The sequence below is a fragment of the Agelaius phoeniceus genome, chromosome 5, assembly GCF_051311805.1.
Source record: "Agelaius phoeniceus isolate bAgePho1 chromosome 5, bAgePho1.hap1, whole genome shotgun sequence".
Classification (NCBI taxonomy): domain Eukaryota; kingdom Metazoa; phylum Chordata; class Aves; order Passeriformes; family Icteridae; genus Agelaius; species Agelaius phoeniceus.
In genome coordinates, this window is record NC_135269.1 from 5,812,194 (window position 1) to 5,827,521 (window position 15,328).

General features: G+C 37.8%; 1 protein-coding gene across 13 annotated transcripts in view; it reads right to left on the bottom strand.

Moving 5' to 3' along the window:
• ERC1 (ELKS/RAB6-interacting/CAST family member 1) overlaps positions 1–15,328 on the bottom strand; it is a 277,355-nt gene that overhangs the window by 140,689 nt on the left and 121,338 nt on the right. For 10 of the 13 annotated variants that reach the window (XM_077178195.1, XM_077178199.1, XM_077178197.1 and 7 more), the window contains one exon: positions 10,220–10,231. The exons of the other annotated variants lie outside the window; for them this stretch is intronic. In XM_077178195.1, coding sequence (XP_077034310.1) covers positions 10,220–10,231 — 12 coding nt within the window. The remainder of the gene's footprint in view (positions 1–10,219; positions 10,232–15,328) is intronic. 13 annotated transcript variants of the gene reach the window in all.

Sequence of the window (15,328 nt, forward strand, 5' to 3'; positions counted from 1 at the left end):
TAAAAAAAAGACTAATAAATGAATATGTAGCTTCCCAACTACTTAAATTCTCAGCACCTATTTCCTGGAAGCAAATTCTGTGATGAAAATAATGAATACATTACCATAATTTCATAACTGGTGTAAAATTTTAACTCAAACTTCAGAGATTAAATATAAAATTAATCATACATTTGATAGCTATTTTTGAAAGCTGACAGCAACTGAACTAAAAAAGAAACCTTTAACTTAAAACCTCACAACTTTTAGTTTTGATTGTTGCTAGGGACATTAAAAACAAACTTCAGGTAAATTCTGAAATAAACCTGTAACATAGGGGTATGGGTGTTCCTTTGTTAAGAAAAATACTAATATTTTAAGGACCTTAATAAAAGCATTCAGTCGTTCAAAAATAAGTTTGTTCTGTTGTATTTTTTTCCCTGCTTTTGTTAATTGAACAAACAGATGCAAAGCCAAAAAAGACATTTATAAAACGGCTGTTTAGGTTTTGGTGTGGATTGTTTCCCCCTGCAACATGCTGGGTTAGTTGAATTTGGCCCTAACAGTGTGGGAAGAAGTCCCACAGGTGCTGTTCTCTTCACCTTCAACTCCAGCTCACAAACCAACTGCCCTGTGAACAGATCACACACAGCCAGCCACTCTCTGCTCAAGAGACCTGCCCCATTTGGCTGAAAAAAGTGTTGAATGGCATGTTATTAAAGTTTCAGAGGGTATTTTGTGATCTAAGATAATACATGTCTTTTTTAACTGCAATCCCACTAGCCAGAAGACAAAACAAATCCCCATACAGCAGTTGTTTTCTTTCAGATGGGCAAATATTTTTAATTCCTTCTAGAACAACACCCATACAAACAATTAAAAATAAAAATCAAACATAAAAATTAGCCATTGCAACCAAACAAAAAATAATGTAAGGATAAGAAAATTTTAAAACTAGGCATTTAAGAACCACGCTAGAGTAGCTTAAACATCTGTATGTATGTAAATAAGCTATGAAGAGAGAAAAGTCCTTTCTAAAAATTTGCAGGAATTTGGGATAACAGTTGAACATTATTATTCTATCCTCTTGATAGCTGTATGTTAAAAAAGCAAGATATGTCTCACACATTTAAGCTGACAGATACTGAAAATCCAGTCTTCAAGCAAAAAGTATTAAACTAAGCAGTTGCTAGGGACAAAACCAAAAGCACAATGAATGCAGTAACTCAGTGCACAAGGATTTCTGAAACAAAAAGAAATATATTCACAAGAACATTCAGAATCTTGCTTGTAGGAAAAGACGTAAGGAAGTGATTCTAGCAGGACCATTCTGAAATAATGTAAACCTGTCCACTTCGTGGCTAAAAACCTGATGATTTTATGTCACTGAGATGCCCAAATAAAAATCTAATATAATTTAGCTTATCTACTTAAAAATAGTTTCCAAGAAGAATCTTTCTAAAAGACTCTCTATACAAACAAAGTGTTTACTCTGTTAGCTACAAAGAAGTTACACAAAATCTGATCCAAAGCTGGCCATTGCCAGATACTATACTTGGAAAAGTATACAAAAGGATGGGGCTGGTTGAAAAGCCATGTTACCACACTCATCAAACTGTACCTTGCTACAGCACCTCCCTCACCGTGTGCCACCTCAGTGTGAGATGGGAGGGACACAGCTCTGTTTTGGGATCCACTGCTGAGACCAATTTCTGACAGCAAACACCACAGAGCCTCTCAGAATGCACATCTGGGATACTTCTGGGTGCTCAGCAAAGAGTTTTTAAGCATCTCCTCTTCTCAAATACATTCTGGATCCCTGGCTTTGACAGCCCACATCAGGTTAGTGTGAAGAGTGCCTGCTAAGATGATTTGTTACAGACTTTTGACTGCCTGGCAAATGGGGGCCAGCAGCATTATTTGTAATAAATATCCCCCCCACAGGACTGCACAGCCCATGTGAAGAGTGCAGATTGCTCAGTCCTCCTCCTCTGACAGAGCTGTAACTCTGCCTTGTCAGTCTGGCACACAGGAGAACACAGCCAGGATTTTTCTGCAAGTGAAGGGAACACCACTGGGTTTCTGGAGAGCTCAGTGAGTGCTGTAAAGCAATGTGTATGAGTATGAGGTCTCCTTAACAGCCCTGCTTAGCCATGGACAAGGCTCCTGCCTTCTGCATTTGAGGAGGGGTTTCTACCATTCCACAACACATGGATCTGATACAGAACAAGTATGTCCACGAGTATTTTGAATACATATTTTAATTTTTAATATGTGATGAAGGAGCACATTAAAAGAAACCTGAGGCAAAAAGATGCCCCATGTGTCAGATATCTGAAGTATACTCTCACTGATCTCCTCAGAGATCAGAAGGTTGGCTAATTCAATTAGCTCTAGTTTGGAGTGTGTACTCAGAAAGTTACATTCTTTATCTAGGCAATTAAACTACTCCAGTGAAGTACTTTTTATTTGGTGACCTTGAGACAAGTGAGGCAAAATTAAGATTTTAATTGAGCTGATCTCCCTATCAGAGCAACTGACTTAATGCAGGAAGTCACTGAGACATCTTCTGCCTCCCTTCAGTGAGATAATTTTCCAAGCTACTGGGGAACACTCCCGATCATTAGGAAATATCAGCAAACAACAGCCTTTGTTGTCAGGAAGAATATTACAAACACAAATACAATATATTTTCTATAAATCATCTATCTTTTTATATGAAGCCATACATTGGAGGTCAAAAGACAAACAGTGATGAAAATCTAATTCATATTGATGAGGCTATGGTCAAAATAGGATACAGAAAGACAGGAGGAGCTTTCCAGTCCCTTTCTACTTAGAAATAAAATTTCTCTAGCTCTAATTCAAGAAGCAGCTATTCCAAGATGCAGAAGAAAACACACAACACACCCCTTCCTCTCTGGAATTTTCAAGAAATCAAATGAAATCCCTTTGAAGGTGGTGTTGGGTTTTTTTGTTACTGACTGCTTTCTCCTTGTGCAGAGTGGTGTAAGGAAGAAATTAACACTGTACAGACCCTTTAAACTCATTTAAAAACTTAAGAGCCATGCTGCTTTAAATCAAACTCACAATGGCTCAAAAGTAGAATTTCCTCCCAGATATTGGCAAACTAATTAGAGGAATTTGTATCTATTAAAAAAAAGACAGAGAGATAAAAATGGATGTGGGAAAGATTACACCCATAACGGAATTCATACCTGCTCCTGAAATTTGGAATAGAACGTGTTTATCCCTTCTGTTTAGCTTTAGAAAACCCTTCCAAATGTTTGTCTTTTGCTCATACTATAGGGTTTTTGCACAAGTTACAATAACATCTGAAGTCTGAATAGAATTCTTAAAAATAGAAGGCAGCCTCCTTCAGCTGTATTTCAGCTGTCATTTGTTCATGGGATCCAGCATACTGCACATGGAAATGAGCAGTCAAAGGAAGCAAACTGTCAGAAACTGTGCCATGCCCCAGCTCTCTGAGCACACATCTCCATATTCTGTACTAAAATCGAAATCTGTGCTGGAAGCAGGAGATACAAGAAAGGGAAGTAGGCATATTATGAACTAAGGAGAGAAAAACCACAGTTATTTGCATCTCTCTGCTAACTTTTTTATAATGCCATTGCATAGTGCCTCCAAAAGCTCTGCCTGTTGCTTGTGCTGTGAGGAACAGTCCCTTTGGTTGGGACATATGGTCATGAAATATTTCCTTTAAGAAGAAATGACCTTAAATATTGCAATTATAGATGTGTTCTACTCCAAATACAACAGGAAAATCCATTATTTTCACATTCCAAGTCAGTGGCCACTTTTGCAATAGAAAGTGTCATTTTGCAGTATCCTACTAAAGTTTTGACAATCAATTTCATTTAATGCTTTCTCCTGTTTTTTTTCCCATATAGGATGGCCTTAAAGTAAATTATGAAAAAAAAAAATTGAGCAAGAGGAGCAAGTGCTAAAAGAAAAGACAATTCACACTGATTTGAGGTATCAATCATTTAAAAGATGCTGATATCTGAAATACTGAAAACGTGTTTGTTCTCATGTAGTTTACATACATTGCTAGGAGTTAGTAATTTAAGAAACCTATTTCTAAGCTATTTATTACTAACTGAAATTGCTAACATATTCTGATTGATTTGTGAAAGTGAAAAAGTAGACACTGAAAAGTGAAATGAATGTATCTAGTAGTTGATTTTAAGTTAACAACATTAATAAATTTGGTACAATTACATGAGAATTCAGGGGCATCCTACAAAACCAAGAATCCTATCATCTGAAAACCAGGAATACACTTGTTTTATTTAAAACACTGCAGACTCAAGGAACTAAAGTGAAAATACAATGCAGACAATTACAGAATAGGATAAGCTTAAGGAAAGATCCAGGGATGAACACAATAGTGGTGCTCCCAAAGGAATGCATTTTCAAAGGTACAGCATCCCCACTATACTAAGAGTTCTCCTCCTTACAGATACCTGTGGGGTAAAGTTGCATTATGTCACCTCTCTTTCAGTTCCCAGGAGAGGAGGAACTAGAGTAGGAAAGCAGCCTCACTTTTCTGCTGGGCTGGCACCTTTTGCTTTCTTTGTCAAGGCTGGCCCTGAGCACTCCAGCTTGGCAACTGCCACTTGCTGGCAGTAATTTCTAGGATGAGATGATGCTTTTTTGCATTTACAGAGAGCATTTTGCAACTCAGGTTTGTAATTCTTGGTCACTTTTGGTTTTGTGTAAAAAGAATTAAGTTACCTGTAATGGTAAAGTTCATTCCAAAATGCTTGAAGGAAGGAAGCTGGAACTGAATCATTCCAACCCCACTGCCACCCCAAAACTATCAACATGCTTGATCCCAATTTCTATCGAATCTGTTCAGTATTGTAAACAGATACAAAGGAATGTTCCATGTAAAAGCACTTTACATTGGGAGGAGTGTGCTGGGTCACCAAAGGGAGAGGAGACACCTTACCCCTTGGAGATGGGAGTTAATTACTCAGCCATGAACAGAAAGTGACAACTGGAAATATTTTGTTCTCTAAGGAAGTGAAAAACCCCATTTCTTTTAATTAAGAAGAATGGCCTATCTGCTGGATAAGCAGGAAATTAAGTAAGTTACTGAGAGGTTGATTAAATCTGTCTGAACTGCCTGGGGTACTTCAAGAAGACTATCTAGAAAAGCTGACATATTCCAGTATGAAAGGGCCCTCTATTGTTGTTTGCAGATGAAGAACACATTATGCAGAAGGAGGGAATACTTGAATACACCATCCTGCAAGAACAATAAAATGGAAGAGAGCCATAGAAGAGAAAGGGAAAAGGGGGAAAAAAGAGCTTTCTAATTTAATTTTAGCCTAAGAATGTTAAGCATGTTTTTATCTTGCAGTATCTCTAATAGCCTACTTGGGATTTCATGGACAAGAAATTTTGTTTTCATTTTGCAGTGAAGTGATTAAGAATAATTTCCAATTAACTGACTGATAGCAACAGAAATATTCACTGAATCTATAAGCTGTAAGACTGCAATAAATATCTCTGCTTATCTAACATATTTTTCATGCAAAAGATGAGGAATTATTTGCAGAGATGATGCATAGGCCTGCTAGAGAAGCTGGTTTCGCAGGAATGAGGATGGAAAACATGAGCTGAGTGAGCAGTGAAGTAATGCTCTCAATTGATAAGTGAAGCAGTGAAAGGCACATCTGAACCACCAGGGCTCCAAGGCTCCTGTCTGAGGCACACCTTGTGCGCAGGTCAGCAATGCAACTCGAACTCCACAAGTAACACAAGAACAAAAGGTTCCAGTTCAGGCACTGGCACAGACTCAACATGCAACCAGTGACTTCCCAGGCAGCTGAAAATCTCACAGCAGAAAAATGCTGCCTCAACAAACTGTGGCACTCACATTCTCTGAACAGAGTGAGACATAACTCTCTCTCCCAGGATTTTTCCTAGAGAAGCACAGAGAGAAGAAGAGAAAACAATTCTTATCTCTACTTGCTACTCCTGTTGTTTTTACACATGTAGAATATGTTAGGAAGATTGTTTACCTGAAGGGATTAAGTAATTAGATTCTACTGAGATTGTTTTGATTCCTTAGCCATTTAAGTCAAAACTGTGTCCTAACTATCTCAAACAGTCACGAGTTTTTCTTTAATATTCTTTAGTCTCTTTGTGTAGTATAGTTTAATATCTCTTTAATATAATATGAATACAGTATAGTTTTAAAAAAACAATTGTTCAACCTTCTAAATCATAAGAGTAGGTAGAGATTCCACTTCCAACAGAGGAGGAAAGCTCTGATAATCACTGTATCTAAAGCAAATTTGAAAGGTTATGCCAACAACTTTTAAGGAAAACCACGATTCTATTTTGTGACCTACACTGCCTTCATTTTTTTCTTCTCCACTTATATCATCCCTAAGATGCCATATTTCTCCTCACTCAAAAGGATCAGATAACTCTTAAAAAAAAGAGTACTACTTAGTGTAAAGAACTCCAAAGCCATTTTTGCTCTAAGTAGAACTACAGGAAACACATATTGAATAGAAAACAACTACTACAGATTGCTGTTTTTTGGAGACAGCCAAGGAAATATAAATGGAAACTTCTTTGAAGATAATGTTTCTGTCTCTGCTGAGCTAAAACCACTGCTAACTCAACACACTTCAAATTTTCATCACTTCCTGACATGGTTAATGACCAACATTATGGCAGAGTGAAGACCTGGAGTCTTCTGAAGGTATAAAACTAAAGACCCAGCCACACTTGCAGTAAAATTTCTCCTGAGTGCCCTGGCATGCTGTCAGTGCTCAGATCCACGGCTACCTGGAGGTCCAGCAGTGTGCAAAGGAATTTCCAGCACAGTGAAAAGCCCAGAGGTACCACAGACTACATGCCTGCCACTAAGTACTCTGCTGTTTTGGTTTGGCTTTCTAAAAGAATTATTGAATAGCACCCTGAGTTTCCTGCACTCTGAACATTTTATGCAGTATTATCTGCTATTTTCTTATAGAAGGATGACATTTTAAATATTTCTTCAGTGGTTAGACATGTTCTGTTTAATATATGTTTAGGACTCTGGAAGAAGGACTGAAATAATCCCCTCAGATTTAGTATTTTGTTTTTACTTTGATTTTATAAGGCTACACTTGAGTTGCTACACTGACATTTAATTTTACGTGGATACACTCTCAGCAGACTTTTACCTGGATTCATGCCACCAGCCTGTACTCACCTAATCACCAAGCCACCTTGCTTGTGGAAATAAGGTTTACAGTATTTCATTATTACTTCCTAAAGCATCAAATTCTCTTTGGTACAGCAAAAAAAATCTGGAAAATTTTCTTCTAAGAAGTGGATTACTTGCTTTAAAACATGGCAGACAGTACAATCAATTACATGATCTAAACTAGGAGAAAATCTGACAGTAGGAAGCAGAGCACTAAAAGACAAGCATTCTGTGGGATATCTCCTGTCCAGTTAAGCTGTTTGTTACCTAGTTTGAGGCTGGAAATCTTATTTCTGCATTATCAATATTCTTCCCTCAAAAAACCTGCAGTTGCTTACTATAACACCTGATTGTCTTTTCATCTTTATGTATCTCAACTTTCATGACACATATTCAAAAGAACAGCTTAGAAGAACTGGAGCATATGAATTTATGGTATTTTTTCTATTTTTTTTTCACTGCTGCAGGTAATGACATCAGTATAGTGTTATTTGGTTTATTACTCTTGAACTCAGCCAGCATTGGGGAGTTCTTTATGGGAAGCTGTCATCAGCAGAGATGCTTAGCAAAAAAACTTCTTAGAGAAAACTGCTCTAATCCTCATGCTTTCCAAGGCAATTTTATTTATTATGAATCAGCATGACATCCACCCCAGATCCTTAAGACTTCTGAGCAGTAAATACATGTCACGACAGCAACAGTGATGTGGATTACATGGTTCCATTCTGATTCACTGAGTGAGATGATGAAAAGTTTAATGGACAGATCAGAAAATTCAGAGGTATTCATTACTGTAAGTAAAGCTGTTCTAGGTGAGAACAGAAATAATAAGAGGATTTCTTCCTGTTAGAAGATAGACATACCCAACACATTTTTCACATATTGAGTTCTTTTCCAGGAGACACATTTGCTTTGATGTCTGAAAAAATTGCTTTACATCATACAGAGAAAAATAAAGTTATGCCTCCTATAGTAGCTTCCAAGGTAGAATGTTACCTCACAGAACAGCTATTTCTTCATATGTTGCAGTCAATGGTAATTAGGCAAACTCTGAAATGCTTAGGAAAGAAACTAGTGTACTTCAACCACTGTAATTTTCCTGTTTGCCCTGAGAAGAATATTTTGTTTCTGGCCAGCAGAGATTTTGTAGTTCCAAGAGCAGTCATTCCACCTACTTCCTTACACTCTTGATTTATTTTAACAAATAAATGAGAAACTCAGCAACTAACCACAATAATTTAAAAAATGGAAAAAAAGTAATCCAAAATAATCAATAAAACAACTAAGAAACTGAGGACAGAATGGGCAATGTCTTTAACATCTTAGAAAACTCCTCCAAGTTCCTAATCCTAACACTTGGTCACCTCAAATCACAGCCATATTTTCTCTGGCCATATTTTATAATATGCTCTAAATGTGAGAAATGAAAGTCACATTGCTTGTGAAAAGAGAAATCACTCCAGGACTTAGAAAGACCACAACCAAACAGCACCCTTAAATTGTTTCTCCTCTTATCATTAATTCCAGCACAGGCACAGGTATTGATAAAACCCTATAGCCATATGGACTGAAGTCAAAAGAGCTCTGACAGCTGAATTCCATAACATCTAGGACTTCATCAGCCAAAGCACATCAAGCAAACAAGTATTTGCTGGTGGTAGCAGGCAAATAGAGACTGGCCCACAGAGTCCTGCTCCTGCAGCAAAAGGCAGAGTGGTTATTTCAGAGGAGAATGCTCACGGGGCAGGAAAAGCTTCCTGGCAGTTACATTTTTTGGGACATGAAGGGGGTCATTCAAGGCCAGACCTCCTCTCCCCAGTAATTACAAGTATGCCAGTATGACACACTGAGCATGGAAGGTATTGATGGATGACAACAACATGATTAACTTCCAATCTTTTTCCAGTTTGTGGGAGGAAGAAAAACACGCGGCCGAGGCCACAAGTGCAGAGCCTGTGCCAAACCAAGGTCACAGCACTGACACAATTTAAAGGCGTCAGCAGCATCACAGCTCTGGGGGATTCCAGCCACCACCACATTTTTCAGTGCTAACCATGAACAGCAAAGTTGGATGTTGGTTGATAACTCAGAATTTTAGTCATTAAGTAGTGGCTTTCTGGGCAAAGACACTGCCTGAAACAATTATGATCATTCCTTCTTCAGGAGTCACAGATGGTTTCTAGCAACAGAATTTATCAGCAGACTAAACTCCAACATGGTTGCAGAGCTTTCAAAGGCAAATGAGGGTCATTAGGTAATGTACTCTTACTTGTGATATTTAGGCCACAGATGTTTGCTCTGAGCTACTCTACTGAAATCCCAAAATCTAAGGTTAGCAACTGCTTTTAAAATATAAAACCAGAAAAATGAGCCATAGCTGAAAGACTCCAAATTAAACATATTGTCTTTTAGTAGGCTTTCTTCAGTGGTTTATCACTGTGTTTTCAACAAATTCATCTCCTGCTAATTCACTTCTCTTTAATCCTCAGCCCTTGGTTCTTTCTGACAGCACAGTGCATTCAAGCTGCACCAAAACTGGCTCTGCAACATCCCTGTAAGGTTTCAGGCCCAGATGCAGCGATAAAGATCCAGCAGTTAAAGTTTGTACCCCCAGTATTTCAAAGGAACCCCTTTTGCACTCCACAGCATGTGTATGTATCATGGCTAATGGCCAATCTCTTCTCTTCTTAAAGTAACAGATAAAACCAGAAATATTTAAACTGTCTTGCTTCACCTTCCTGTTCCTGGAGATTTTCCCTTTAAAACCTTCATTGGTTAGTCTTCCCCCTTCTCCCCAGTGCAGAACAACATTGATTTACAATGGTTTGATACAAATTCTTTCCTTCTAAACATGCACCCTATTCAACCCATCCTCCTACACAGACTTAACCGATCTCTGATCTTTTATTTTGCAATCATGTAATTTGATGTGCAATCTTCTGTAAGATCTCAGTTTTAGCTGAATAGACAGTCTCATAAACACCCTTTTAAAAGCAAGATACTGACCTTGAGGTGAGGCTGAAGGAAGCAGCAAATCCAGGAAGAAGATGCGAAAGAGAAAGAGTTAGAGTTTGTGAAAACAGAGTCCAGAGATAAAGCAGTTCAAGAATAAAGGACAAAACAAGCAGATATAAATCAGGTAATGACACACAGACACACAATCATTCACAAACACAGAGCTGCATGTTTTATAGACATCTAATTAAAAAAAAAAACAAAAAAAATCCCACCAAACCAAAAACCAAGAAAAAGAAATAAGAGAAAAAGAAGGACCTTTAGATTAGATTACACCATTTCAATTAGAGGCAACTTTCTGTAGAGAAAATAGTCTCCAATATGTAACAGTTCTTGGAAAAAGAAAATAAGCCATCTTACAAGAAAACTCTGGATTTATATCACATCATTAGCAAGTACCCTTCTTCCAGAACTCTAATGAACATTTTGAAAATACAGAGTTTGACTATCTGAGATGAAACCTAATGTTTCCTTTATGCCATCCTCTAAGGGCTTATTTTCTCTCCATGAGCAAGGCATGCAATTTTTTCACTTTTCTTGCAGATGACCCCAACTTGTATAAAGGGACTAAATAGAAAGGAAAAAAAACCCAACCACTGAGTAAAGTCCTTGAAACCTGAAGATTTGTCAAAGCTAAAAGCTCATCTTTCTTAATTTTGACATTGAAGTCCCCCCTTCCAAAGGGAAACAAAAAAAGCAGCTGCCTCTTCTTCTTGCCATATAATTCTCCTGTATAAGGTGCAATCTAAGAACAATAATGACCAAACAGGTATTTTTTTGACAGTTCCCTCCAACATTGTTCAACAGCAGAACTGACCAAGACAAAATGCTGGAGTCCCTTGTATAACATGAGGTCCCATAGGTTCATTATTGCTTTTTTTAGTTTTTTCAAATATCTCCAGTATCTTTCATAGGCATCTGCTGTCAATTTCACTGATAACAGCAAGGTAAGTCCAAGGAACCATAAATATAGATCTTTTCAAACTGATTTTAAATTTGATGATTTTCAGTCAATAGAAAAGAGGCAAAGGAAATGTCCTTTTGTCCAAAGTAGCAATTTGGCTTTGGCATCATTTGTTGTACTTCTCCCATGGCAAAATTTCACTCGAAAAAGGCAGGATATGGGCTGGATAAAAATATTTCTATGTTTTCCATTTTCTATATTTTTGGCTAACTGCTATATTCTTTATAACTCTTGGTATATGGAGGCATGTAAATAAAATTTGAAGTCCTTATTTATGACATAGATTTTACTCTCAACTGTGTTGGGTATTGAATTTGTACAAGCAGCTGTTATTGGTCTGTAACAGATTAACTAATGCAAAAGTACTTTTCCTTGGCTTCTCAACCAACATTCTTCAAATCAAGCTCTTCAAGGACAGCTGTTGTAAAGGCTGTATTATCTGGGGATTTGGGAAAAGATGAGACTTGTAAAGTGCCAAATACCACATCTCAGTCTTTGATCTTGAAGTAACTTACACTGTTCCAAAAGCCATGGTTAATTCATACTGAAAAACATGTAAGTAACAATTCTGAGTGAAATCCAAGACTACAAACAAATTTAACAAAAGGGAACAAAAATGTGAAAATAAACCGTTGGTTAAATATGGGAATAAATACAGAAAGGTGAAAAATTTAAGATTCTTATTTTGTGTTTCAGAGATCCTTTGGTTGTGTTGCAATTATGTGATATTGTTTCTTCAGTTTAACAGTGAAAAACATACAGGCTACAACTCAGAACAGCCCAGTGCAATTTAAATGAACCATACAGCTCTTCCAACTGCTATTAAAGGTAGCATCTTTTGCTGGCACAGGATGAAGGCAAACCAGCATGTACAGCACTATGCTGAGGTCACTTGCAATTTTCTGTGTGCTACAGAAGTATTATTTAACCAGCTGCATGGGTTTTAAATAGAAAATAATTATTGCTACATCTCCATTTTGTTATGGAATAATTCTTTCTTCCAAAGAAAAATACATTTTCTGTAACTGCCAGCCCCTTTTCCAAGTTTTTGTTATGGAGGCACAAAATATTTTTTAGAAGTGCGGATTTTTTAGAATAATCATAACATTTAGCTGAACAAAAATAAGGACTATGTCTGAAAGCACATTAAAATTAGAACCAAAAAATCTGTAAGTGTGCTGTCACTCAAACTAAAACCAAGGCAGACACCTGAATCTGTCAGCTGTTGGGAAGTAAATGGAGATCTGCCAGGGAGTGGAGCTGAAGCCTCAGTGCACGGGCTCTATCAGTGAAATTGAACAGAGGAGCACAGCAAGCATCTGCCCCAGGCAGCAGCCCCAAGCAAGCAGGACCAGATACATACCGAGACAGACTCATTACAGAGCAAAATCACAAGTTTCAGTTTGCACTCTTTCCCTCCAAGCAAGAACACACACACTTGCAGCATTCCTTACAAGATCCAGCAGCAGCGCTCCTGCCCAGCCCCAATAACTGTGTGCTCCGATGCAACAATCACACAGGGAGACAGGACAATCATAATGCCAGCTGCCAGCCTCAGAGAAACCCACTTTCTGTTAAAATACCACCCTGGGAATTTTAAAGGTAGAGCTGACTTTAATCTGATCACTGGGTGCAGATCAAAAAATTGAGATGGGAATGCTTTCGCATTTTAATTAAGAAATCTGTATTTTAAAAGCTGTTGGTTATTCCAGCTACAATTTCTTCCACATGCTTGTGTATTATAGAGGGTGGAAGGAGCCTGCAACATTTGTCTCAGATGTACTTAGGATGTAGTTTATGTAATGATTTTCAGTCAACCTTTGAATTCCCCTTGTTTGACAGTGAGTGATTGTGTATATTTATTACTCTGTCATCCCTTCAAAGCAGTCTGACAGGGAACAATAGGCACTTGATCTTCCTTGTGTCTGTCAAAGCAGAGAGGCTATTTATGTTTACCCCTTCTGACAGATTTTCTTGATAAAAAGAATGATGGCTGGTCTTCTTCTTAGGTTGGTATTTAGAGGGATAGGGAAGAGATGGAGAGGCAGAGACAGAAGGTTTGTATGCATGGATCTAAGAGCACAAACCCAGCCACAGATGGCCACAATGGAGCACTAAAATTACTTTTTCACTGAATTGCTGGCAATTACTGCATATTCCTCTTGTTCTTTCTGTACTCCAAGACAACACCAGGCTCTGACACTTTTATTTTTACTATATCAGTTCTATAAAAGACGGTTTTGGTGGGTTTGGTTTTTTTTTGCTCCTTTCACACCAAGTTGTGAGTATGGATACTCCCATATTGCTCAAAGATATTGACTGAAACAAAGCTACAAAACAGCTTTTGAAGAGATGTAGTAAAGGCAGGTAACAATGAAACTGATATGCAGACTTGGCTCATTGTCTACATGATGCTCTTCCTCCTCACGTTTACAATTATTTTAATTACATCACAGCTCTTACACTACTGAACTAGCAGCTGGATTAGGAGATAGCTGCTAAATAAAATCCATTATTGCCACAATATAAGGCAGATGACAACTCCTATACTCATTACAGATAATAGGCACGAGAGGGAGTGCTTGAAAACCACCTTGATTTAATGATAAAAACAAGCAGGACTTCAGCACTACAGAAAATTTGGCAGGAAAAGAAGCCTTCCAAAAAAACTCACAATCAGTGCTTCTCATTACTGGTATTTCTCTAGTGCAGGGTCCATCCTGGAGGATCCAAGGTCAGATCCTTACTCTTAGATAGGCAGACAAACCATGCTTTAGGCCAGCTCACTGCTGAGCTTTGCTAAGGTCCATACTCAGCTCTGTGGACATGAATCACTCTGCTTAGTGTCAGTCCTGCCTGCTGGAACATGGATTTAATACCAGTTTGGATGGTTCACTGAGGGGATAACACAGCAAGCTCTGATATTTAGCCAGGGTCTGCACCAGCCCTGACCTCTCACCATGTCAGGGGCTGGACTAATTGGGGTTCTCTGACCTTGTGTTTTAGAACAGCTGTTTCTGCAATAGCACAAAGTTTCAGTTTCTCCCAAAACACAGGAAGGGGGAAAGAATGGGAAATAAAGGACAGCTAAATAAAGAACAAATTGAAGAAGGATATCCCACTATATGAAAAATGTGAGGATGGATTGAGGAGTCACCATAAAATCACTGTGATGGGGTTTTTATCTGCTGCTCTCTACAGATGGATTTGCAATTACTGGCAGTGTCCCTGTGCCTTTCTTTTCCTTGCTTAGATGTAGGTTTCAAGAGTGATTAGTGAGTCTGAGTGCTGCTCTTAAGGCACTTGAACAAAGCTTGACTTCCAGACAGCAGACACTTTCTGAAAACCAGCATCCTTTCAAATGCCTGAAGCCAAACACCTGTAAGCAAATGTGCCTGCATCTTTTATTCTTATCTGTTTGAAGAAGTTATGTTGATAAGAAATGTTTTTTGTTTTCCTCCTGTGAAACTTGATACAGGACTTCAGGTGTGATGCTGATCTTGTATGAAGATAGAGCAAGACTGAGAAAAAAGAAATTACTTCTTGCATTCCTAGCTGGGAAATGATGAAAATCTTAATATTCAACAGATCTGTGTGCTCAGAGGTGGAGCTGCACTAACTATGGGCCTGACCACTTCTTTCCATTACAAAACCCAGTTCTCAGTTGCTTGCCAAATATGAAAAAGTTGTGCTGCTATTTCCCATGACAGGTTCAGCCTAACCAGGGATTTTTGTGGAAAATTTCAGCTGTATCCTTCACAAAAGGCAGCATTTTTATGGAAAAAAATTGTTCATATATGGTTAAAGAGTGCATAATTTCACACAAAATGTGAATTAAAATTATAAGGCAAGCTCAGAATATCCTAAGTTTTGAATTATTTACCTTAGAATTTTAATGTTCACTTAAGCTACAGATTTTTGAGGGAAGTGGATGAAAAACACAACAACAGCAACAGATTCTGCCTTGTAATAATACCATGCAAGTGCAAGATAAATACATTTGCTTTTATGTTTTATGGCAACAAAATAGATTGAAGTATTTTAAAATAATATTTAATTGTTTCAGGTTTTCTAATGCCTGAATCAGAGTTCAATTTATTCTTGGAGGACTATAATCAGTTAAGACATATATAGAA